Source organism: Mercenaria mercenaria, chromosome 4 (assembly GCF_021730395.1).
Source record: "Mercenaria mercenaria strain notata chromosome 4, MADL_Memer_1, whole genome shotgun sequence".
In the NCBI taxonomy this organism is placed as follows: domain Eukaryota; kingdom Metazoa; phylum Mollusca; class Bivalvia; order Venerida; family Veneridae; genus Mercenaria; species Mercenaria mercenaria.
In genome coordinates, this window is record NC_069364.1 from 62,413,552 (window position 1) to 62,439,621 (window position 26,070).

A 26,070-nucleotide genomic window follows, 5' to 3' on the forward strand; every position below is an offset into this window, starting at 1 on the left:
AATTTAGTTTTTTGTGCATTTTAATTTGCACATGCATTTATTCTTTCCTTTCGTAATTATGGCACGAAAACTGGAAAAAACAATTTGACAGAAAATTGGGCGGGGAAGTCGACGTGGGTAATGAATGAATCGCACGGTATTTTGATTGCAGTTATTTATGTGTCAGGTGCTGAACAGTTAATAGGGTCTCCAGCCTGGCTAACACGGTCGTAGTACATCATTTGATCTCGCTTGAACTAAATCAAGACTGAAGAGACTGCATTTTCTTCATTAATTCCAGGCTTTCTCATTGAAGAAAATTTTTGAAAGCAGCATTTGCATCTGTTTTCAAAGAAAGTGCAGAAACACAGTTGTAAATGAGGGCGTAATTCTGGTAGTGTCCCCTATCATGGAATGAATGAATATATGTAAAGGAACATAATAAATATGCAAATTTATCATTCGTTCTGAATCAGTGAATGTTAAAATTGTTATAAATCATAACTATAAGTTGCAGACACCATTAGGGTGGTTGGGGACGAGGTGGATATAACACATATTCATTCAAATTTTCAAAATAGGGGATGATGCCATGATTATGCCTAAGTGAGTAAACAATTTGAAGGAAGTGTATCGGCACCACTGTAGGGTGATTATTCATCATATTTGCTTGATAGTCAAAAACCAATTTAGCATCCTTTTCCTTAGGATAGCCGAGTTGATAATGTCTATTTTAAGAATAATGTATATATCGTTGTTATAAATTATTTGCATCCTGTTGATTTTTTAAAATATTAAAAGCAACACACATTAAATTTTTAATCAAACAGATGATTTAACGAAGGAATTGCTGAGCAAATAAAAAATACATAGAGTAATTTAATTACCTAATTGTTATACCTTAATTATGTTTGGAATCCAATTAATCAGCACTGTCTTAGGTTGTTTTCAAAGGATGATATGTTACAAATTGTTTAATAATGGGTACTATGGAGATGTGATAAGCAGGTCGAAAAACATAAGAAAAACTTAACTATACATACAGTATGCTTAGGCCGCAATAGGCATATGGAACATAAATAATTGGCACAACTTTCCCCACATGATTGTTGTGCAAATAACAAAAATGATTGGCACTACATCTTGTGAATAAAATTAATCTGCACAAAGGTCATACATTGGATTACAAATTTTAAATGAATGGAAAAAGTATATAGTCTACTCGGGTATTCAGAATCGGTTTAATTAATGTATGTCACAAGTTTTATAGCTGATGATAACAAATACTCCATAAAAAAATAGAAAACAGTACTGTTACTTTTAAAGTTTTATAGATAATTACCTATTCATGGACATTAGACAACTGAAGATAATGGAGTGATGGAACCTGTGCCCAGTGTATTTCAGCATTTGGTGTATTTCTTATTTTATCAAGGAATGTCACAAGTATTTAAACACTTTTTCTGTGAGCACTATTTGTTTACTAACTCTTGATATTAAGCCATAGTTTCAGTTATTGGTATTGACACATTGAAAAGTTACAGAAATTACATTGAAGAATCAACTGATTTTATAAACTTTTCCCACAATTTTAATCATATTTGTAATTTCGTAATTTTATAAAGTTACTATTTAATTGAAAGGTAGGTAATAAGAACACTAGGAATGACAATAGAAATAAGATATTGTTTGATTTGTTAACCCTTTCCCACATGGATACGTTTATCACCGTATCTATCGATTACCGAACAGAAACGTATTGACCAGAGTCTATCGGTTCCCCGATAGAAACGTATTATACCGATTAACGGCCATTTGAACAGAATCGTTTTATCCCGTGTCTCATAATCAATCGCTTTATTTTCGTTCTTTTCCTAAAGAAACAAATTCCGGATGTTTACTAACTCAAAATATGGGATTTCGTCATCATTATTTACGTACAAGATCATGTGGTTACTATTTAAATTTATCGAGTACTTTGCAAAGAAAGACACCGGGGTTTTTTCCTACATGTGCACGACGCTACGTCATGGAAAATTACTGAGAAAACTGCTTGCAACTGGCCGGTTCGCGGGCTTTCCTCGTTCTAAAAATAACAACCATTTAACATCAAAGTATTTTTAAATGTGTTAGGTCATGAAGGTCACGCGTGATACATGCGGATTTCCCCTAAACAACAATTTGTGTATACGATGGCTTGGAATTTATGGCCTTACATAACGGGAAGTGTTAATCAAAACAGAAGGACCGCGGCTTTCAAATATTTTATGACACCCCAAGAGTTAATTGCTGCGGAAGTCACCCATGATGTACCGACGTTTGATCATCAAAATATTACGTAATATTATCTTAAAATTTTTAATTTTTAGCACAAGAATACTGCAGTCGGTTACGAGTCTCGATCTCAGCGATCTTTTTGCACTTTCAGAAGTTTTATGATCCGTTATTTTTGTAGTGTTATTCAGTTTGATGGTTGTTTTTTTTATATAAATACTTACCGATTCCGATTCGGAAGATAAGTCTATTAACTATAAATCAAACTTTCAAACATCAAAATGAAATTGTATATGAATTTCAATGTGAAAGTAATCCAAAACAGAATTTTATGCCTAAAAATATATATTCCCGTACTTTAACACTTTATATCTTCGAAACTCAAAGAGAAACTACACTAAATTTTGTATCATCGGAAAGAGAATTTAAATTGCTATAAACTTTATATTGACAAAAATAATGTCAAACTTACAGAAAATATTAAAATAATGACATTTTAACATAAGTGTGTGTAATCACAAAATAATGCCAACACCTCTGTTCAGATAAGACAGTCACCTTTATCAGCCATATACCGATTATTGATTATTGATTATCACTTATCAGTGTTATGTAAAAGAGGTTACTTTGGCTTCTGTTCTGTGTGGTAAAGGGTTAACTGTTTTCTTTTTATGCCCCCGAAGGGAGGCATATAGTTTTTGAACCGTCTGTCAGTCTGTCCGCAATTTTCGTGTCCGGTCCATATCTTTGTCATCCATGGATGGATTTTCAAATAACTTGGCATGAATGTGTACCACAGTAGGACGACGTTTCGCGCGCAAGACCCAGGTCCATAGCTCAATGGTCAAGGTCACACTTAGACATTAAAGGTCATTTTTCATGATAGTGCATTGATGGGCGTGTCCGGTCCATATCTTTGTCATCCATGGATGGATTTTCAAATAACTTGGCATGAATGTGTACCACAGTAAGACGACGTGTCGCGCGCAAGACCCAGGTCCGTAGCTCAAAGGTCAATGTCACACTTAGACGTTAAAGGTCATATTTCATGATAGTGCATTGATGGGCGTGTCCGGTCCATATCTTTGTCATTTATGCATGGATTTTAAAATTATTGGGCATGAATGTGTACCACAGTAAGACGACGCGTCGCGCGCAAGACCCAGGTCTGTAGCTCAAAGGTCAAGGTCACACTTAGACGTTAAAGGTCATGTTTCATGATAGTGCATTGATTGGCGTGTCCGGTCCATATCTTTGTCATTCATGCATATATTTTAAAATAACTACGCATGAATCATTGAATGCGTGGCACAGTAAGACGACGTGTCGCGCGCAAGACCCAGGTCCGTAGGTCAAAGGTCCTAAACTCTAACATCGGCCAACTATTCATTCAAAGTGCCATCGGGGGCATGTGTCATCCTATGGAGCCAGCTCTTGTTTTAGTTGGGGTTAAGATTTAACTTTTAGCTTGACTATTTGAAGAATAGTCGGGAGCTTTTGTACTCACCCTGGCGTCTGTGTCACACCTTGGTTAAAATTTTGCATGCAAATACGTATAGCTATCATTTAAAGGCATAATGATATAGCTATGAAACTTACTTTTTCTTTTTCTAGGTCAATTACTAACCTCACTTGGTCAAGTCCCATAACTCTGACATGTATTTTGGCCAAATTATTCCTCCTTTTGGACTTAGAAAATCTGGGTTAAAGTTTTGCATGCAACTTACTATCTCCAAAACTAATGCAGATATTGAATTTAAACTTCACATGCCTCCAGAGACAGCGTCAGCTTCCTCAGATGTGCCTAATTTCACTATCCAGCATCAAAATAGTCGAGGGCTTTCAGGGGTCACACTGGGAATTTTTTTCTCTGAGCCACTGCTTTTTCCTAAGATAAAATTATGAGGCCAACATCGGCGAAGCGCATAGCATTGACGTTCTTGTAGGACTACATTATATGTACCAAAGTACTCATACTACTCAAGAAATTAATGTATACATATATATATAGTTATTAGAAAATCAATTTGTGTTAATTTCTAAAATTTATAAACATCTGCCATTTAATAAAAAATTTTTGAAAATCACATTTAAAATAAAGATGTTAAAAAAGAAAAAAAAATTGTTTAAAAAAAAATGTCTTATTTTGCACATTGCCTGTAAGTGGGTGGGGTTCGATGCCTTCACATGTTTTATTCTCGAAAATTACTTCAAAATAAGAGCTCCTTTTGCAACATTTGTCATATTTTTCTTAAATGTAGACTTTTTATTGGCTTTTAATTAAGATTGCACTAAAAAATCTCGTCAGAAATGACAGAAAAATTTGAAAATCACGGTCGTGAAAACGGGTGACAAATTCGGAAAACGTAAGTTAGAATTAAATATTTGATAAAATACCTATGTTTTATTGCTTTTCTATCATCATAGCTATTCAATACTTACAATTTCTGCTTGTCTAAAGCATTTTTATTTGTTTTTGCCCAAACTAACCCTCGGCAATCATAGAAAATTTGTCTTACGGCCGACTGCTCATAAAATCGTATCAAGTGCACAAAATGAAGATTATAATTATCCAGTTTGTTATTCAATAATCTAATTATCACCAATTAACTGCCTGATCAAATAAAAAATTTGCAAATTAGATCCCTCCCTTTCAATAACGGATGTTGTGTCTACACAGATTATCGATTTTTCACACCTTTTGGTTCGTAAAACTGGCAATATTCGTAGTTTTGCAGACAGACATAGCTTCGGGCCATTTTCGCCAATTAGAAAATTTCGGAGCCACATTTAATTTTTTGTCGCAAATGGCTCAAGTGGCGATCGACAGCGTGACCCCTGGCTTTGTCTCCTATGACAGCTTTTGTTCAAATTTGCTGTATAGCAAGCATAGGTACCCTTCGAAGCAAGCGATGCACTGATGTTATTCAGTCTGTAAATAGCCCATCCTTTGTATGACATCACATAATTATATTTTTCATTTGAAAACAATGCAGTTAGTGCTAACTTTAAATTTTTTTAATGAAGAAGTTATAAAATTTATGTTATTTAAAGCAAAAATCTATTTAAATATGGTTTATTTACATCAGAATCATCCCTATGAGCACCTGTTTTTTGCAACTTCCACTTCAAATTAATGAAACTCTAGATTGTTTGGGGCTGTGTATCAGTTGGAATGATCGATACAATATTCGTATCAATACAAAGTGATCAGTATTTGATATATCTTATGATATTCTTATATTTAGAAGTATGTGTCACGGAGTTACTATTTTTTATATGCCCGGGACGTATTATGGGAACGCCCTTTGCGGACGGGGTGTCGTCCACAAACACTCCGGAGCATTTCTTCTTCATGCATGGAGGGATTTTGATTTAGCTTGGCACAAATTTTCACCATCATGAGACAAAGTGTCATGTTTAAGAACTAGGTCTAAGGTCAAGGTCTCACTTAGAGGTCAGAGGTCAGATACAAGAATGACAACTTTGTCCAGAGCATTTCTTCTTCATGCATGTAGGGATTTTGGTGTTACTTGGCACAATTGTTCACCACCATGAGAGAGAGTGTCGTGCGCAAGAACCAGGTCCTTAGGTTTAAGGTCAAGGTCACACTTAGAGGTCAAAGGTCAAATTCAAGAATGACTGTCCAGAGCATTTCTTCTTCATGCATGGAGGGATTTGGATATTACTTGGCACAATTGTTCATCATCGTAAGACGGAGTGTCATGCGCAAAAACCAGGTCCCTATGTCCTAGGTTAAGGTCTCACTGAGAGGTCAAAGGCCAGATACAAGAATGACAACTTTGTCTGGAACATTTCTTCTTCATGCATGGAGGGATAAAAAAAGATTTTTCAGCTTTTCCTCAAAAGCCTATAGATGCTTTGACCTACTAAGACTAAAATTCTTAGCTAAACATCCACTGACAAAATATGCAATTCGGGCAGCATCGATTGTTTTTAGTGGTATCCATTTTTTTCCTATATTTTTGAAGGTACTGTCATGATATTTGAATCATATGTGCAGTTCTGTAACAAAATCTTTTCTTCTAACAAGCTCTTGACGGGCGTATTTTGTGACTATGGCACCCTTGTTTTATACGTGCTTTTAAAAATAACATGTATTTCTTGATCAGTAAAGAATTCTGATGAATTCATGAGTTTTAACCAGGGTTTTCAAAGTTGAAAAGCCCGCATGGGTGAAAGTTTTCTGGTATATGCCGTTAATTTCGGTTTTATGGAGTCCACAGGGTCTTTTTCCAGATTGTGTAAATCCGATGAGATTTTCGAGGGTGAGGGGTAGACAGACTGATCATTTTCTTTCTCCGTCCAAAAATACCACCGCTTTGGGATTCCATAGTCTAATTTTAGCGTTGGCGGAGATAGCCGATAATACTCTTCACAAACTCTAATGGATTGGCTTTTTATGCGGTTGACCGGATACCATCTGAGTTCGGACGAACTAGATCGTTTTTTGGCAAAATTAACCAAATAAGGTAATTTAACCTTGATTTTTCCCAGGAATCCCCGTTTTGTCGGTGAAAGATAGAACAAGAATTTTGATTGGTTCGCTAAATATTACTGTCCAATGAAATGGCGCGTTTCAAACTAAACTTGGCTTGCTCCCCAAGATGCCCGCTCCGATAAAAAATTGAAGATAAATAAAGATCTTGCCGAAAATTAAGTTTTCACCCGTAGGTTACAACACAAAAGATATAGAAGAGACCGTTAAAAACAAATGGAGGTGGGAATGGCTAAACTAATGAAAAAGAAATTATTGGAAAGGACTTTTTGCGCGACATCAATGTCGCACTCCTGCAGATGTTTGAGGTCATGACTGCCAAAAATCGCGTAATCCCGCGCTTTTTACGCGGTAAGGAAAACCCTGGATTGCATGTGGGGTCAGGTTCAACTGAACACTTTTCATTTTTGTGCGCACATTCCCCCCCCCCTCAACAATTTTTTTTTTGAGGGGCACTTAGAGTTGCCTTTGTACTTCCGTCTGTCCGTCCGTTTGTCCCACTTTGTGTTGTTCATAACTCAAATAGGATTTGACCCACAGTCATCAAATCTCACAGGATTGTTATTTTGCACCAGGGGTTTTAATTAATTTGGATCTCACAGTCAGATCAAAGGTATGGCCCTTGGCTTAGTCAAAAATAGGCGTAAAAAGGGCCTATGTTTGTGTTGCATGTATCTCAAAAAATATTTGACCCAGTATTATGAAACACTAGAGCTGTCACAGGAGTGACGAATTATACCCCCACAATACGGCCTTGTTACACAGTGTTCGAAATTCACGGTAGTCCGACAGCCCGTGGCTACCAAATTTCAGCTCGGGCTACCGATTTTCCACAGGTACAAGCCCGACTGGGCTACCGAATTTTCCTCATTTGTTTTAAAAAAAAACATGCTAATTAAACGAGTACTGCATTGTGATTTTCCAGACTGAGAAACGCTTATGGAATTATTGGTTTTTGCACTCTAACGTGTTGACAATCAAACACAGTGTCAAAGACGTAACCGCAGCGCCAATTGGCTGAATACAATCACCTCTAGCGTAACGGATAATTTGATTAGCTTTCACACTTCTCGCGACAATCTCACAAGTACCTGCAGTAGGCGGAGCTTAAATTATGCTATCAGCGTGTGTGTAAATGTGTATTCAGCACTCGGTATGACATCTTACAAATTGTCAACAGTCCGAGTTGCAGTAATTGGCGAGTGCGGATCCTAAAAAATCGGGCATAACAGTTTAGATTTCGTTTTGGCAAGGAGTGTCATGTCCGATGCTTTTGGACTCTGACGATGCTGATCTGGACTGGAGTATTTCGAGTTAAAATTTTTCAAAAACATGGCAAACATATGTTGAGCGCAAATAACCAATCTGCGCTATTTACCAAACGCGCAGCGCATATAACAAATTTTTGTACGTTGGTTATATGCGCAACGATTTACCAATCGTTGCGCAGGATAAATTTAACCTGCCCGATTTACCAAATGCGCAGCGCAAATAACAAATGTAACTTTATATATCAGAAATTTGCATTTCGTGTTTGATAAATCATGCATTTGGTCAATTTATTAATAAATATAGATGTCAAATGCTGAATATCTCGGTACTTAAATTATGTGTCATAAATTTGTTTCTACATCAGTAAATTCACGGCAGTCGGTCACCAGGTTTCAATACCTCCAATCTTATACAAGATGCAATAAAACCCAAACATGCGTGAAGGTGTGATTTCCTCCAGCTTGCACGCGTCGTCCCCTGGTATGTTTTAGGCTATTTTTATAATTTTCTACTTCACCCGAGCACACAGCAAAATATCGTTTTTATTATATTGAAATATCTTGAAATTTCCCAAGAATATTCTTTCTACCAACGGGAGCATATCTCTCAACATGTCTTAGATAAAAGATGAAATAGAAAATGTCACAGAATTAAAAGAAAATTCTTGATTTAACCATATTTTATTGCTCATATATACATGCAAGTAGATAGATAGAATTACAAAAATACAAAAGCAAATGGGTTGGGCAACAAGTTCTAACAACATTACATTAAGCCCTTCCCAGAAAAGAAAATTCTTACAGATCTTATCTATATTATTATTATTATTATTATTTTTATTTTATACTACAAAATCGATTGAATAAAGAGTAGGCCTTTGATTACAGGCTAAAACTATAGAGTTTTTTTACAAATCTAAATGGATCTATAATGTTACACCTGTAACTTACGTGGGAGGTCGGTCCTGCGCTAATAGCAAAGTTTGAAATTACACTGTATTTCAGATATTTCATTCATAAAACATACTATTTATGTAACTAGAAAATGAATAGAAAAAGAGTGATTTCTGTCATAACGAGAACGAAATATTACATTTTTTATCTGCGCAAGATGTGTGTCTGCGCTAATAATAAATCTGGAAATTACTCTGATAACTTGAATATCTTTTATAAATCATATTAACTTTTACTTTGATTAACGATTACAGACTAAAACTATAGGGTTTTTTTTACAAATCAAAATGGATCTATAATGTTACACCTGTAACTTGCTTGGCAGGTCGGTCCTGCGCTAATAGCAAAGTTTGAAATTACACTGTATTTCAGATATATTTCATTCATAAAACATACTATTTATGTAACTTTCAAATGAATACTGTAGAAAAATGAATAGAAAAAGAGTGATTTCTGTCATAACGAGAACGAAATATTACATTTTTTATCCGCGCAAGATGTGTGTCTGCGCTAATAATAAATCTGGAAATTACTCTGATAACTTGAATATCTTCTATAAATCATATTAACTTTTACTTTGATTTACGATTACAGACTAAAACTATAGGTTTTTTTTACAAATCAAAATGGATCTATAATGTTACACCTGTAACTTGCGTGGCAGGTCGGTCCTGCGCTAATAGCAAAGTTTGAAATTACACTGTATTTCAGATATATTTCATTCATAAAACATACTATTTATGTAACTTTCAAATGAATACTGTAGAAAAATAAACAGAAAAAGAGTGATTTCTGTCATAACGAGAATGAAATATTACATTTTTTATCTGCGCAAGATGTGTGTCTGCGCTAATAATAAATCTGGAAATTACTCTGATAACTTGAATATCTTTTATAAATCATATTAACTTTTACTTTGATTTACGATTACAGACTAAAACTATAGGGCTTTTTTACAAATCAAAATGGATCTATAATGTTACACCTGTAACTTGCGTGGCAGGTCGGCCCTGCGCTAATAGCAAAGTTTGAAATTACACTGTATTTCAGATATATTTCATTCATAAAACATACTATTTATGTAACTTTCAAATGAATACTGTAGAAAAATTAATAGGAAAAGAGTGATTTCTGTCATAACGAGAACGAAATATTACATTTTTTATCTGCGCAAGATGTGTGTCTGCGCTAATAATAAATCTGGAAATTACTCTGATAACTTGAATATCTTTTATAAATCATATTAACTTTTACTTTGATTTACGATTACAGACTAAAACTACAGGGTTTTTTACAAATCAAAATGGATCTATAATGTTACACCTGTAACTTGCGTGGCAGGTCGGTCCTGCGCTAATAGCAAAGTTTGAAATTACACTGTATTTCAGACATATTTCATTCATAAAACATACTATTTATGTAACTTTCAAATGAATACTGTAAAATGAATAGAAAAAGAGTGATTTCTGTCATAACGAGAACGAAATATTACATTTTTTATCCGCGCAAGATGTGTGTCTGCGCTAATAATAAATCTTGAAATTACTCTGATAACTTGAATGTTTCTCATAAACAATGTTAACTGAAACTCTTGCGCAGATAACAAATGTAATATTTCGTTCTCGTTATGACGAAAATCCCTTTTCTTTCTAATTATTTTCTACTCTGAAAACATTTTTTAAGAAGTTACATAAATGGTATCTTTTAGAATTGAAATATGTTTGAAATATCGACGTCATTTCAGGATTTGCTATTAGCGTAAGGACCGACATCCCGCGCAGGATACAGAAGTAACAAAATATTCATTTGGCAAAAGCTACAATTTCAGCCTGTAATCATAAAACAATGATAAAGTTAGCATGGTTTATGAAAGATATCATAGTTATCAGGATTATTTCCAGATTTTTTATTAGCGCAGGGCAAACACATCTTGCATAGATAACAAATGTAATATTTCGTTCTCGTTTTGACGGAAATCACGCTTCTTTCTATTTTTTTTTTCTACTCCGAAAACATTTTTATGAAGTTACATAAATAGTATCTTTTAGAATTGAAATATGTTTGAAATATCAACGTCAGTTCAGAAATTGCTATTTGCACAGGAACAACATCCCGCGCAGGCTACGGATGAAACATTATATTCAGATTTTCAAAAGCTACATTTTTAGATTGTAATCGAAAAACGAAGTAAAAGTTAAAATGGTTTACAACAGATATTCAAGTTATTGGTGTAATTTTCAGACTTCTATTAGCACAGGACACACATCTTGCACACCTACAACATGTAAAATTTCGTTCACATTTTGAGGAATTTTATTAGTTATTCATTCTATTTATCTCACTATAAAACATTAAACAATTATATAAGTATAAAAGATCTGTAAGTTCGTCTTTTAATTCTGCTTATTTTTGTTTTATTTTTAATCTTGGCCATGTCAAGAGATATGCTCACGTCGGTAAAAAGAATTGCGCTTTTTCAATATGATGAAAAGAAAAGCGATATGGTGAAATGTGGTAAGTGTGTGGCAATTCAGTCTGTTATGTAAGTCTCCTTTATGTTCTATATTCGGTATAAAATGACTGCGTGTGATCGAATGAAGTAAAATACTTTAGTTGTAAAAAGAATAGAGAGGACGATGTGGCTATCCGAAGGAAATCACACCTTCACGCATGTTTGAGTTTTATTGCATATTGTATCATATTGCAGGTATTGAAACCAGGTGACCGACTCCCATGAATTTAATGATGTTGAAATAAATTTATGACACATTTTTAAAACCAAGATTTGCAATATCAGTCTGTAATTGTTAAACAATGTAAAAGTTAGCATGGTTTATGGCAGATATGCATATTATCAGAGTAATTTCCAGATTTTCTATTAGCGCAGGATCGACATCCCACACAGGCTATGGCGTTTAAAAGTTAAAAAAAGTATAAAAATAAATAAAAAAAATACTTGTGTTATTAAATATACTTGGGATATTTTGTATCATTTTAACGTTTTTTAACACCTATGACAAATGACTCTTAATACCGTCGTCAACAGAAATTTATAGGCCATAAACTACCAGAGACGTGAGAATCTCATTGAAATTACCGCATAAATATGCTCATTTACTTTAAAAAATGTTTTTCTTTTTCTTTACAAATTCACACCTTTACGCGTGCCTGATCACCGTCAGTTTTACAATTTTATGTAGGCCTACAAGTCTAACACTCTAAGGATATTCAATTTTATCGGGAGATATCATCCATATGTTAAAAGCGCAGACTCATTTACCAAACGCGCAAGACAGTTGCCCTGCGCATATAAGAAATATATAAGGTTGCCCGATTTACAAATCGTTGCGCAGATAACAAATTGGTTATTTGCGCTGCGCGATTTACCAAATGCGCAGATTGGCTATATGCGCGTAACACATATACTGTATGTCTTTTTTATTACTTCAAACATGCATAGAGATGTTTGTAAAACAAGATGTTATGTGGTGCAAAAATTATGTATTTTAAGGTGTTAAAAGTTCGGGCTAGTGAAATTGGTGTCGAGCTTGGAAAATTTTTAATCTAGTAGCCCGAACGGGCTGTTGGATTCAAATCTGAATTTCGTACACTGGTTACAGAAGTAAACCAGTGTTTAAGTCCAACTTGCTTTGACCTACTGATCTCAAAATCAATAGGGGTCATCTGCCGGTCTTGATCAACCTCCCTATGAAGTTTCGTGATCCTAGTCCCAAGCATTCTCAAGTTATCGTCCGGAAACGGTTTAACTGTTCCAGGTCACTGTGACCGTGACCTTTGACCTACTGACCTCAAAATCAATAGGGGTCATCTACTGGTCATGACCAACCTTCCTATCAACTTTCATGATCCTAGACCCAAGCGTTCTCAAGTAATCGTCTCATAACGGTTTAACTGTTCCGGGTCACTGTGAAAGTTTTTTCTGAAAGCACTAAAATAAATGATGTAAGGGCTTATCACCAGCCTTCCTTGAATTACATTTTCCTGTAGAAATGCATTCCTGTAAACAGTGTTAAATGTTTTCTATTTGTTAGAACAGCAGACAGTTGAAGACTTGCCAGAAATGTTATATAATTTCAGTCTTCAGGTTCATTCTTCGTATAGCACTAAGGGATCCATGTTTGGAAGACCCAAGCATATCCCTATGAAGAATAGTTAGAGAAAGGTGTGTCTGATAACAGATTTAGAACTATGAAACCTGATGTAGTCTGGCAGACATTTCAGAAGCAGTTTTCGCAACATTTTATTAACATCATAACCACTTATTTAGGAGGCCTGCAACCATGTCTTATATAGCATACAGTTTTGAATGTTAGTCAATGCAAAAACAATTCTACAAGGAAAGATTAAAAAAACTTATGGTAACAGATATTTGAAATTAACCATCTTAATTTCAGAAACATGTCTTAGAGATTCCTTTCTTTTTCTTGAAAGCCCTCACCCCCTTTCAAACCTTTAGAACAATTTGTCAAGCTCTGTTAGAGTATAGAGTAAAATTGAAGAAAATGTTAACAATTTGCAGCAGATAAAGTTTGAAGTTTTTTTTTATTCTGAAAATATTTTTGAGTATTGATAAAGAAATAAAGTATTAATACAGGTGTGTTTATTGTGTTAAACTTTTATCTTATCGTAATGGGCGTTTACTGTGTAGGTGTATTTCTAATAAGTTGTAACATTCATTTGTCAGTCTATTGCAGTGAAGAGATAAAAGTAAAAGGATTTTTGAACTGTGCATTTTCTTTTTTCTTTTTAGGATATATTCCTGCAAAAAACACCCAACATCAAGATTATCTTATATTAGCAGGTGGACTTAACAGAAGGCAACCATGCCCAAGCCGGTAAGTGGAATTTAATTTGAATATAATTATTAGGATATATTACATGGCTTTGTACCTGGCTTCAGTAAGCACATTTTGTCTGATTTTGCCTTGACTTTACATTTAGATTTTTCTTACTTATTTGCCCAAATACTGCACTGTTTTCCCCTAGTAACAGGCGCAGGTCCCTTCCCTGCTTTGTGTAAAAAGCCCTGGTTTATGTACAGCGTTTTTTCCCACTGATATGGGAATGAGGCCGGGGCTTTTATTACTGGAAAAAATACACATAAAACGTCTAAATTGGGAATTGTTAAGTCTTAATTTTTTTATTAAAATGATACATTTAAGGATAAAATGGCCGTAAATCCATTAAATTAGCATACTGTCTTGTTTTACATGTTTAAGGTTTCATAGGTACAGTCTTGGTTGAAAAAGTAAAAAAAAAATCTTTTTAACTTTCAGATTAGGAATTTTCAGTTCGAAATTGGAAAAAACCCGTACTTCTTGCCATTGGGATTGGGGCCCAAATTGGCCTGGAAAAAAAACACTGATGTAATCCTTAATTAAGCTGCAGGTTATATTGTAACATACCTTTTAAAGAAAATTAATAATGAAAATAAGTATAACTTGAACAAAATATAATATATAATTTTTGACTTCCACTATTAAATGGTTGTGGTTTAATAGAACTCCCACCAGATTTATCATTTGCTATTTTGATTTGAGTTAACTGATAGAAGGCCAACTATTTAGATAATGTCCACACCCAGTTGTAAGTTGGTGTGGCCAACTACTAAGGTATTTCTATTGACCTGCTGATTGGTTCTGACATGTTCAAATCATACATTATCTTCAATGGCAATAAATTTTGTCAACAGATTTATATATATAGCTATGCCCGGATTACAAGTTTTGTAGCTGCTGCTCTTTGTCAGTGAGCTATCCGTTTCCTGTTCCAATTCAAATTTTGTAATGTCGCATGTAATTATTTCATATTTTCAGATTTCTTTTTTACTTCATAATAGGCCCCTTCCCCTCAGAAAATTTCTTTTAAATCATGCAGTTTTCCCCAGTCAGGTTTTTTATTCCCCTTTGCCCAAATACCGATATATTTTTTTCCCCAAATCACAGGTCTGGCCCCTTCCCCCCTCCACCACCCCTGTGAAAAACCCTGAATTTCCTTCCTACATGTCAGTTTTTATAATAATTTTAGGTATTATTTGGGAGTAGGTATTTTGCTGGAGATGTACTTACATTGCAAGAGCTGCAGTCTTGTGTGTGTCAAACTTGCAATAAAATGTAGCACAGACATAACAGTAACAAAACTGTCATAATGTGGAATCATATAGCTTAAAGCATGTGGTGGCTGTTGTAATATGATATTTTACCTACTGGTATTCTAGCTTATGATATTGTGAATGGTTGATATACTATGTAAATTTCACTATCTGGAGTTATTTAAACAAGATTCAAGTGCTTACCCTTCTCGTCTTTCCAAATTTACAACTCTCCATTTACCTGTCTTTAATGTAGTATTTCAGTAATACAAACCTGCCTGTCCTTTGATCAATTTAACACATTCTTTTAAGTTAAAGGCATTGCTATCCATTGAAATGCACAGGTTTACATTTTGTACAGCCAAAGTTAATATTTCTGTGATTGTTCTGGGAAGTTTGCTGTAGCTGTATTATAAAGGAAAATAAATCTGTATGCAAATACCTGAATTGGATTGTTTGGGTGGATCTTCAGCCCCATTAGCCAATTATTTCTCTTTTCTTAAAATTGCTGAAATGGCTGTTGTTATGCTAATGATGGACATTGTCTGATAGTTTCACTGAATTGCTTGATTAAGCGGGATCTCTACCTATTGAATTATTCCTAAACATTTAATTTCACTTGTAAAAAAATGTAAATATATTTCAACTTTCCTAATACTAGACAGACGTTGGTAGATGTGTATCAGTCACTGTCAATGGGGCATATTTTCACTACACATTTAAAGGTTTGTTTCACTATAGATTGTGAGAACTAAAGTAGTTAAAGTGGTGATTGCTATTGTATGATAACCTTTACTCTATGTCAATACACCTATCTCCACTATAGGGTGACATCAGGCCTCTCAGCTGGTATGCTATTCATCTATTCATGAGAATCTACCCATATCTCTATGTAAATTTTATGTAGATATCATCCTTGAAATCACAGTGGGCATAATTCAAATTTAGATAAAATGCTAACTTGATTGTTTTTGCACCAGTGAGACCCTGTAGAAAACAGAAAGTTATATACATATTAGAGGGGGGATTCAGGAAGTTTCTATTCAGAAAGTTATATACATAGCAGTTTTATATAAATCATAAATGTATTTGCTCTTGTATCGAAAACCTGTAAAGAGTTAGATAAGCTATGTAAATGATGCCTGTCTAGAAAAAAACTGACATGATTTATAATACCTTTGTGTTAAACAGTAAGAAAGAAAGTGACTTTTTGAACATTCCTTATTATATCTATGATCTATCATTCAGAAATCCCTACATTCTGTTTCCTTGGGAACTTCAGCAATTTTCACACATGTTTAGGTTACATTTTTGCTGTTAAGCTTTAGTGATATATTGAGTGTCTGGTAAATATATTAGAATATACATCCCATGTGTGTGAAGGGTTTATGTAGCCCTTTTCCCTGCCTCTGTGCATTGAGTGAAATTCTGCACCGGCTTTTTAAGATTTGTCTGACATGCTATATTATTTCACCCCCTTGGAGCAAAAAGGTACCAAGTGCTGATAATTAAAGAAGATTATGGTGTGCTTAGTACTAGTAGTAATATATGTTTGAACCCTTAAATTTAAATGGTTTATTTTTTAACCCTTATGATATTGCAGGTGAATGTGCGCGTCACAACTATGGACGCGGAGCTGGAGTTTGCCATACAGCCAAACACCACAGGCAAACAGCTCTTTGATCAGGTAAATTATTTCACCATTGCCTAAGATATTCTGTTTAAAAGTATTGTAATGTTTTGGAATGCGAGAAACAAAAATCAAACATGCTTCTCTTAATATCTAAATCTGCAATGATTTTCCGTATGGTCGGAAAAAAAAATGAATATTTCAAACCGATTACTCAAAGATGCTGAATCTTTAAAGTTTCTAGTTATGCCCCACTTCGAAGAAGGAGGGGTATATTGTTTTGCAGATGTCGGTCGGTCGGTCTGTATGTAGACCAATCCGTTTCGGGATGATAAATCAAGAACACTTGGGTCTAGGATCATAAAAGTTTATAGGAAGGTTGGTCATCACCTGCAGATGACCCCTATTGATTTTGAGTTCTGTATGTCAAAGGTCAAGGTCACAGTGACCCTGAACAGTTAAACGGTTTCCAGATGATAACTCAAGAACGCTTGGGCCTAGGATCATGAAAGTTGAGGTTGGTCATGACCAGCAGATGACCTCTATTGATTTTGAGATCAGTATGTCAAAGATCAAGGTCACAGTGACCTGGAACAGTTAAACGGTTTCCGGATGGTAACTCAAGATAACTTGGGCCTTGGATCTTGAAAGTTTATAGGGAGGTTGGTCATGACCAGCAGATGACCCCTATTGATTTTGAGGTCAGTAGGTCAAAGGTCAAGGTCACAGTGACCAGGAACAGTAAAACGGTTTCCGGGCGATAACTCAAGAACGCTTGGGCCAAGGATCAGGAAAATTGATAGCATAACCAGCAGATTACCCCTATTGAGTTTGATGTCATTGGGTTAAAGTTCAAGGTCACATTGGCCAGGAACAGTTTAACGGTTTCTGGACGTTAACTTGAGAATGCTTGGGCCAAGGGTCATGGAAGATGATAGAGAGGTTCATCATAACCAGCAGATGACCCCTATTGATTTTGAGGTCAGTAGGTCAAAGGTCAAGGTTACAGTGACCCGGAACATTTAAGCCGTTACCAGACAATAACTTGAGAACGCTTGGGCCTAGGATCATGAAACTTGATAGGGAGGTTGGTCATGACCTGTAGATGACCCCTATAGATTTTGAGGTCAGTAGGCTAAAGGTCAAGGACACATTGACCCAGAACAGTTAAACCCTTTCCGGACGATACCTTGAGAACACTTGGGCCTAGGATCACTTAACTTAATAGGGAGGTTGATAATGACCAGCAGATGACCCCTGTTGATTTTGAGGTCAATAGGTCAAAGGTCAATGTCACATTGAACCAGAACAGTAGAACTTTTGTTTACAGTGAGCAAATAATTTCTGTTCCTTGTGCAATTACTGAATGCATCAAGGGGGGCATTTCGTGTTCGACAAGCTCTTGTTTGAGTTTTGAATAAATGGAAAGCGAGATGCAAGAAAAAGGAACGTTTCCTGGTTTTTGAATTGAATAAATGATTATGAAAGAAATTCATATCTGAACTGTGTTAGTGATATGGTAAACTGGTCTCAACTTATTAGTTTTTTCTCGATATTTTTTTGGCCCAAGAAGCAAGAGATCAAGTGTTTGCTGATACAGTTCTTTATGTTAAATTTGTACTTCTTTGCCTTGTTTTACACAGAACTTGTGTATTTTAGGTTGTGAAAACAATAGGCCTTAGAGAAATCTGGTTTTTCGGATTACAGTATATAGACACAAAAGGTTACTCCACATGGCTCAAGCTCAACAAAAAGGTAGGTTGTTTTGTTGCCTAGATTTGTAACCAACTTTGACATCTGTAGCCTGCATGTAGTATTGTCCAAGAAAACTACTCTGTGGGATGATTTTGAGTCTGTGTTCAGATGAGAAGGTTTCTAGGGTTTTATAATGCATCTTAGGTTTTACAGTTTCTTGAAGTCATCTCAAAATCAAATTTAGTACAACAAATCTTGTCAGTATCATCAATTGCAGAAAATGTACCATCTACATGTATTCCATATTGAAGACTTACATGCACCATTTATTAAAAGGAACTGTAATTGCCTCATCTATCATAATTACAAATATCTATTTTTGAAGTCTGTTGCTGAAGCAGTTAGCTAGGAAAAACTTGCATTTCACAGAATCAGTACAGACATCATAGCATGAGACTCTTATATGTCTTAGACAGTACTGAATAAAGCTCCAGTGATTTAGAGCAAGATTTCATTAAAGCTTTTAAGGAACAGGTGCCTGCATTGTTACTTTTCATTATCTGGCAGAAAGTTTGATTGAAATTGAACAGGACCTCTGTAGCAGAGTGATTAGGCTGGTGTGCTTTAGGAATGTTGCATACTTAATGCAAGTTACCTAGTTCATGTTCAGAAGGCCAGTGGTTTTTAATCAGGTGCTCAGTGGAGCCTTATAATGCATCCTGGAGAGACTGTGATCTTTCTCCATGATTTCAACTGGAAAGTCACAGTAGAATTTTAGCTGTGACAGTATAAATTAAAACCAACAACTCCCATTTCCAGAAAAAGAGGATAGTTGTTAACCCACCAGTGTAATGGTCATGTTGAGGGATCACAACCTTTCATAAAGTAGTTTGCTATTACGACAGGAGAACAGATTCACTTCATGCTTGCTGACTACATTTGAAAGATACCATATATTTGTTGGTATGACAGATTTCCTTCAACTCGTATTAAGGTGTAACTCCTCAACTTTATAATGTGAAGTTTTTATGTGAAAACAGGATTTGACTTATTTTGTGTCTGTTAAAAAGTTACTTTGGGGATTATGATTTTATAATGAAACATTTATGACAGAAGTGTTTCACTGTGCCGTTCCACAATTGATAGCATTTCAGTCCAACTATTTTAAATCTTCAGATTGCTCTTGTCCTTCCATTATAAGTCTTTCATGTCGACATAAAAAAAAACACAGTTTCTCTCCCTTAGAAGTTACCGTATTTTCCCTAAGTCTTGGGACACCCTAAATCTTGGGACACCCTTAAAATCTGGAAAAATAATTATTTTTCTTGTCCCTAATTTTTCGGACATGTATTTTCTCAGCATATTTTTCGTCCCTAAGTGTTGGGACTATGGTTGTTACTGATTCAAAATGTAAGTCGTATACCGTTATTATACATTGTATGGTTTTGTATCGATCAAAATGTCAAATAATTATAAGAACCAAAGATTATTTTTTTTAACATTTTCGTGTCGTGTTTTTACTTATTCTTTTGACAGTAAAGTGTTTTTTTACCATACCAGTTAAGTGTTGTATATTTTTTTTTACTGCAGCCAGGAAGTCCGTTTTCCGTTAGTTAGTTATTTTTATTTACCACTGACTGGAATTTACCCGCGAATCGTACAGCTATCAAAACGCCATGCCGGTAATTTTCCATTCCACGAGCACGTGCGACCTATCGTAATGTCTAACTTACAACGCCGTTACTTTTGTTTATTGACACGTATACAAAAAACGCGCGTCACACATTCATTTTTTGATTTTATCGCTTCAGATTTTCAACGTAGATTGAGAAGTAATATAATTTGAATTCTATAACGATTTTAAAAAGGTATCGACAGAAATGTAGGCAAAATTCTATAAAAACGGTCGAATTTTCATAAAATTACTTGCAAAATTTCAAACAGCGCGATCCTAAATATTTATTTCTTTCTAAAAGTAAATAAATGATGCAAACTATAGGCATAAAATTCAGACTTTTGACCAGAAAGTGCAAAAAACAGAATGGAAAAATCTTAAATAATGAAAAAGCGGCAGCAATTTAAAAATATGAAGTAAAACGATTTTTTGGGAAACAGATTTCTGTTACGTGACCTCGTGAACGTAAATAGAAAATCGGGACGCGGTTTAAAAAACAAAAACAATGATGTTGTTGCGTTTTTTAATAAGTTTTGAATGAATCTTTGTGCATGTACATGCATTTTTTGACACGACACTTTATATTAAGATATTCTTCTCAAACCGTTTTGAAATTTCCTTGAGGGCAAATAGGTCACAGAGGTAAGATATCCGCTATTATAGTTTGACACGTTTACCTGTCAGTTTATACGGGATATTGCACATTCACTTTAACAAATTAAAAAGAAGTTTTTTTCATTGATTTTCACAACACTAGATCTACTTCTCAGCTCTTTAAAGAAACGAGGCGGTACGATCAAACAGTGATGTACAACTTGGCGCGAAAACATGACGTAATGCCATGAAAATCTCGGGGAAACTATACCGCTTTGATCTCCACTTCTAATGTCATGATACCGACACACTTTTAGCTCTTTGAGGGGGTGTTAATTGATGATGAAAACAAGGCCAATTACTTTGTTTATCAACAGAATAATTACCGATAATCGTTAAACGTTTATTTTTTCGCTTTCAACACGGGTGGGTGGGGGATGTTACCCGATGACCGAGAATTGTGTCCATATTTTTGGGACACTTTTCAAAATAATTATTTTTCGGGAAATAAGTCTTGGGACAGTGAAAAAAATAATTATTTTATGCTGTCCCAAGACTTAGGGTAAATACGGTAGTCTTTTTTTTTTTATCCCAATTACTCAAATGAGGGAATAAGGAAAATAAAAAAAAATTGTCAATATAATTTGGACATAAATAGATATACATTATTCCCATTATAACCTACGTAATCTCTCTACAGGAAGTAAATTCTTACCAAACCACTTGGTTCTCTGCAATTATTTCCTGCGCCTTAATTGCTGTAAGAGGGTCATGTACTTGGAATATGTCCTATTCCTTTGTATGAATATATTTTCCAATATGTGTTTTCTTTTCTTTGTAAAGAAGGCTCTTTTTATTTTCACATAGGTATTTATAATCAACTGCAATATGTTCTATAAGCTGTTCCCTGTGATAAGATTGTTCTGGCTGTATTTATATAGCAAGGAAAATGTCTTTTATCTAAAACTGCACCTTACTTGTATTATGTGTATATGCATGTAGTTATTTTCTTTGAAGGAAATCCGGAAGTTTTTCATTCCGTCCAGCGCCAAAGTTAATGAAACACTTAATACTTGATTCTTTGAAAAAACTATCAAGATCTTTTAAAGGTTCAAGGTTTTCTGAACATGCATTTTAAACCTAACCATTTAATACACAAGTCGACTTTGATCCTTTGAACTTAATGATTTTACTTATTCAAATAGAGCCGTGCATCGTTAACCAAGCAAAATATAATGTTATGTTATTATGTGTTATAAATGTTGACGAGTTGATCTTGAGAACAACTTAATACAGTTGATCTGATAAATCACTGGAGTACCCCCATTCATACATATAGACAGTTGTAGAATACGTAAGATTCCGTTTGCCAATTTTATTTTAGGTCAGCAAAATGCTTAAATGTGTCAGCTAGAAAGATGGTTCTTTATGATTTGGAAAAATCATAACTCCAGAATTTTACTATAGAAACTGATAGCAACGGAAACATAATAGTTCTTGTGATTTTAGATTTCTTCATGTCAGATTTTGCAGACTGTTAACTATGTTACACATTATGCGTAACCCACCCACTTAGCTCAGTAGGGAAAGCAAAGATCTGGAACAGGTTTACAAATGTGGAGTCCTGAGTTTGATTCCTGGGTGAGGACTATATTCTCTGTGATGATTTGATAGAAGACATTATGTCTGAAATCATTTGTCTTCCTCTTATGATTCATGAGAAGTTGGCAGTTCCTTGCAGAGAATGTGTTAGTATACACTGGTACAGAAGCCAGGAGAACTGTAATGTTAAATGTCTGCTGTTACATAACTGAAATGCACTAAATGGAAATTAATCATTTCAAACTAGTCTGGTCATTATTTTATTCAACTTGGCAATTTTTGTACTTGAACAGGGAAATATCCCCCCCTCTTCACATCCCTCCACTACACTACACACAAAGGATCAGTTCTACACTAAATAGGAGAGACCCACTCCCAAGTCAAAGGAAGGTATTTTGGTATGTCCCAAATCTTTTACATGCAGGCAGACAGACAGGCTAATTGCTTAAAGTTTAGAACAAGATGATAATCTCGCACAGGAAAAAAAAGTATTTTCACTTCCGATCAGTAATTAAATAGCAAGCTGGTGTTTCTGAGCAACAGGGCAGCATGTTGGCAACAATTTTAGCTGATAAACATGACAATATAAAGATAAACTTAATTTTCCCTATGACAAATTATCTCTAAATAGACTTGACTTACGCTGTTTTAGTCATTAGTTTTCCTTCACTGATGACTCAGTGTTGAATTGTATCTAAGGCTTTTGCATATTTGGTGAGTTTTTTAAAGTGTGCAACACCTGATTTATGTTTGTGGTTACTCCTAATCTTTATAAGCAAACTGTTCATAGAAGTCTTCATTGTGTGAAATATTGCTGAAATTATTGAGGTGCAGTAATATGTCATAGTGATAAATTGAAGAAGTTGACATCAATGTGAAACTGTTTCTTATTCTACTGTGTTTACACAAATACAGTTTCAAATGAAAATGGGACTAGGGTTGGCAGTGTTTTTTTCTCACTTTTAGGGGAACGGGTTTGGTGCCCTTTGGAGAGGGGAAAACAACGTAAATCTAAGAAAAAGGGAATTTTTCAAATGAAAATGGGACTAGGGTTGGCAGTGTTTTTTTTTTCACTTTTAGGGGAACGGGTTTGGTGCCCTTTGGAGAGGGGAAAACAACGTAAATTTAAGAAAAAGGGAATTTTTGTTGGGGTTGAAATAACGAAAAACAAAGTTATGAAGCGCTTCCTTGATACTGATTTATCAAGGGAAGTTACTTGTGTAATACCTGTTTTTAGTGTTAACAAAGTGCGAGATATCTAGGTATTATGATAGACTGTTTTCTATATAAACATTCACAAAATATAGTGAATTATGATTTAATTGATTTGGGGAATTTTACGCATCGAGAAGGGGGAAAAAGCATACTATTTTGAGGGGGTAATGGGGCCATATTGTAAAAAAACAAAACAACGCTGGTTGGGGTTTTTTTTAAAGCGCTACAGGTGTTGTGTTGTGTTTATGATTTTTGTCCAGTTACACTGTAAAAATACTATCTTGTATTCCACATAAGTATAATCAGTGGCCACACAAACTATGAATGACATATTTATGATTTACAAGCTGTGTATTACAACAAAATTCACTTAAACCCAACATGATTGATTTGAAAACTTGCTTTCAGTTTTTGCTTGTTTACCACTAAATGCTCAACAATCCCACCTTTATATATGCATCATATCAGAGTTGGACTGCTGTTTGGGTATACATTTTATGAAAATAGTAAAATCTTGATGGGGAAATACCTTGAACAATATCATATTGCTTAAGTTAAACAAATTTTACATTAAAATGTCTCCACTGAGATGTAAGAAAATAGGCCAGGGAAGAAGGAAGTTACAAACTTGTAGTGTTTTGCTTTACAAACATTAAAATAATTTTTTTGTGTAAGTTAATTCTAAATGGCAATGGGTTCATATTTGGTACATTTATTATTGCTTATGTTTTAACTAGTTTGAGGCTGAATCACCAAATGTCCAGACTGGTCTAGATGTAAGAGTAAACTTCCTTTATCTGATTACTATAAAAACAGCTCAAGTGCATCTCTTTGTATCTCCAAATAATGACATTACCATTTGGCTATTTTTTGGAGACATTTTTTGTAGTTTTTCAATTCTTCTTTATATCATCACATACATTTTAACATTTGAGAGACAAAGGGATACTGTTACTTTTTTGCAGAAATGCAACATCTTTTCTTGTCGGTTTAGCTAATGTATGTTTTACATAAGGCATTTGCACAGCTTCAAAACAACAGTGGAAATTTTCAGTTTGGTTATTACATAATCAGTGGGTTTGTTAGATTTGCTTGAGCAGAAATTAACAGATTGTTTTATAGCTTGGGGGGAAGTGTAACTGTAATCTTATGGTGTCTCTCTACAGTTAAAAAGTTCACTTTCTTGTTCATGCATATCCAACTGTTTCACTACCTGTAATTTAAATAATTTAGATCAGCAGGATTACAGTACTGAACATCCTAAATGTAAAATTCCTCAACTAAAAATTACATACTGGTGTTAAATGCTGCTATGTACTTGCCAAGTTGTCTTATTTATTGTGTGTGTTAATATAAATGTTATATACATTTATAAGGCTGTGCTGCAGTTTTTTGACATAAGTTGTTTAAAGTTTCCTTCGATTTACAAATGTAAAGATTTGTAAGTTAATAGAAAATGTTATATATTTTAAGAATGCAAGCTATTTATCCCCAACTAAGTTTAATAGATAAATCCCACACACAAGTTTCATACGAAGGTGTATGATTTATTTGCAGGTATATGTAAAAGGCCACAACCATGGCTCCAGTAGATCAGTTTTTTATTCTGAAGAAAGGGAAAAAAAACTGAAGTACTAATATAGCTAACTGGAGCTTGTACAACCTTCCCTTGACCTATGTTACAAGTAGGACAGTTTAGTTACCTTAAATGATAGGTTACTGTACCTGGTCATCTCTTCACTAAATTATAGGTATCAAAAGTTGAGACCAATTTTACCAAGGGTGTATCTCTCAAGTTTGAAATCTAACCCTTCCAGTAATTGATGCTTAATTAGTTAGTGGATTGTGTCCAATCTTTGCTTGCAGTTTTTGGATCATTACTGACTTGATTGACTTCAGCTTAATGAAGTTTTTGATAAATTGATAAAGTTTATGACAATATGTTGATGTTTATGATGATAGATTGATAAAAAAAGTTCCACAAGCAGGTCCTTAAACCAAGCCACTATCTGTCAGAAACAGAAAAGTAAGAAATAGATTACCTCCTGCCAAAATAAGCTACTGCATAGAATTTACATTAACAATTTTCAGGCTATAGGTGATTAGAAATACAGGTGTGCTATAGGTGTTGTTGTTTTTGTTTATTGTGAAAGTATTGTCATGGTTACATTATTTCATACGATGAAGACAATTGTTCACCTATTTCTGTGTTTATAGTTTGTCTACTTTAATAGATGGAGTGACTAATTCTCAATGATTATGTTGTAATGAGAGGACAGCATTGCTGACATCTTGACTTGTTGGCCCTTGGGGGCAGTTTCATCCATCTAGATGTCTGGTTAGCTTTCATACATTGTTAACAACCCCTACACTTGTTGTAAGGTCCTGTCGACTTGTGTTACAACATGCCTGTTAAAACTGTACTATAGCTTTCCGCAATAATTAATCACTTTTGAAAAAATTAGGTGTGCTTTAAGGTTTGTGAATACGGATTTGGGTTTAACTAGCGTTTTATGCTTAAATGGTTGCCATTAAAGTTAAATGTACATA

The 26,070-nt window shown here is 34.6% G+C and overlaps 1 protein-coding gene across 4 annotated transcripts in view; it reads left to right on the forward strand.

Moving 5' to 3' along the window:
* The window catches only part of LOC123551918 (radixin-like), a 55,703-nt gene that overhangs the window by 158 nt on the left and 29,475 nt on the right, over positions 1–26,070 (forward strand). For all 4 annotated transcript variants that reach the window (XR_006686501.2, XM_045341215.2, XM_045341214.2 and 1 more), the window contains exons 2-4: positions 13,769–13,853; positions 16,713–16,796; positions 18,399–18,494. Coding sequence is in view for 3 of the 4 variants with exons in the window: in XM_045341215.2 (XP_045197150.1) it covers positions 13,842–13,853; positions 16,713–16,796; positions 18,399–18,494 (192 nt within the window). In the remaining variant the exon portion in view is untranslated. The remainder of the gene's footprint in view (positions 1–13,768; positions 13,854–16,712; positions 16,797–18,398; positions 18,495–26,070) is intronic.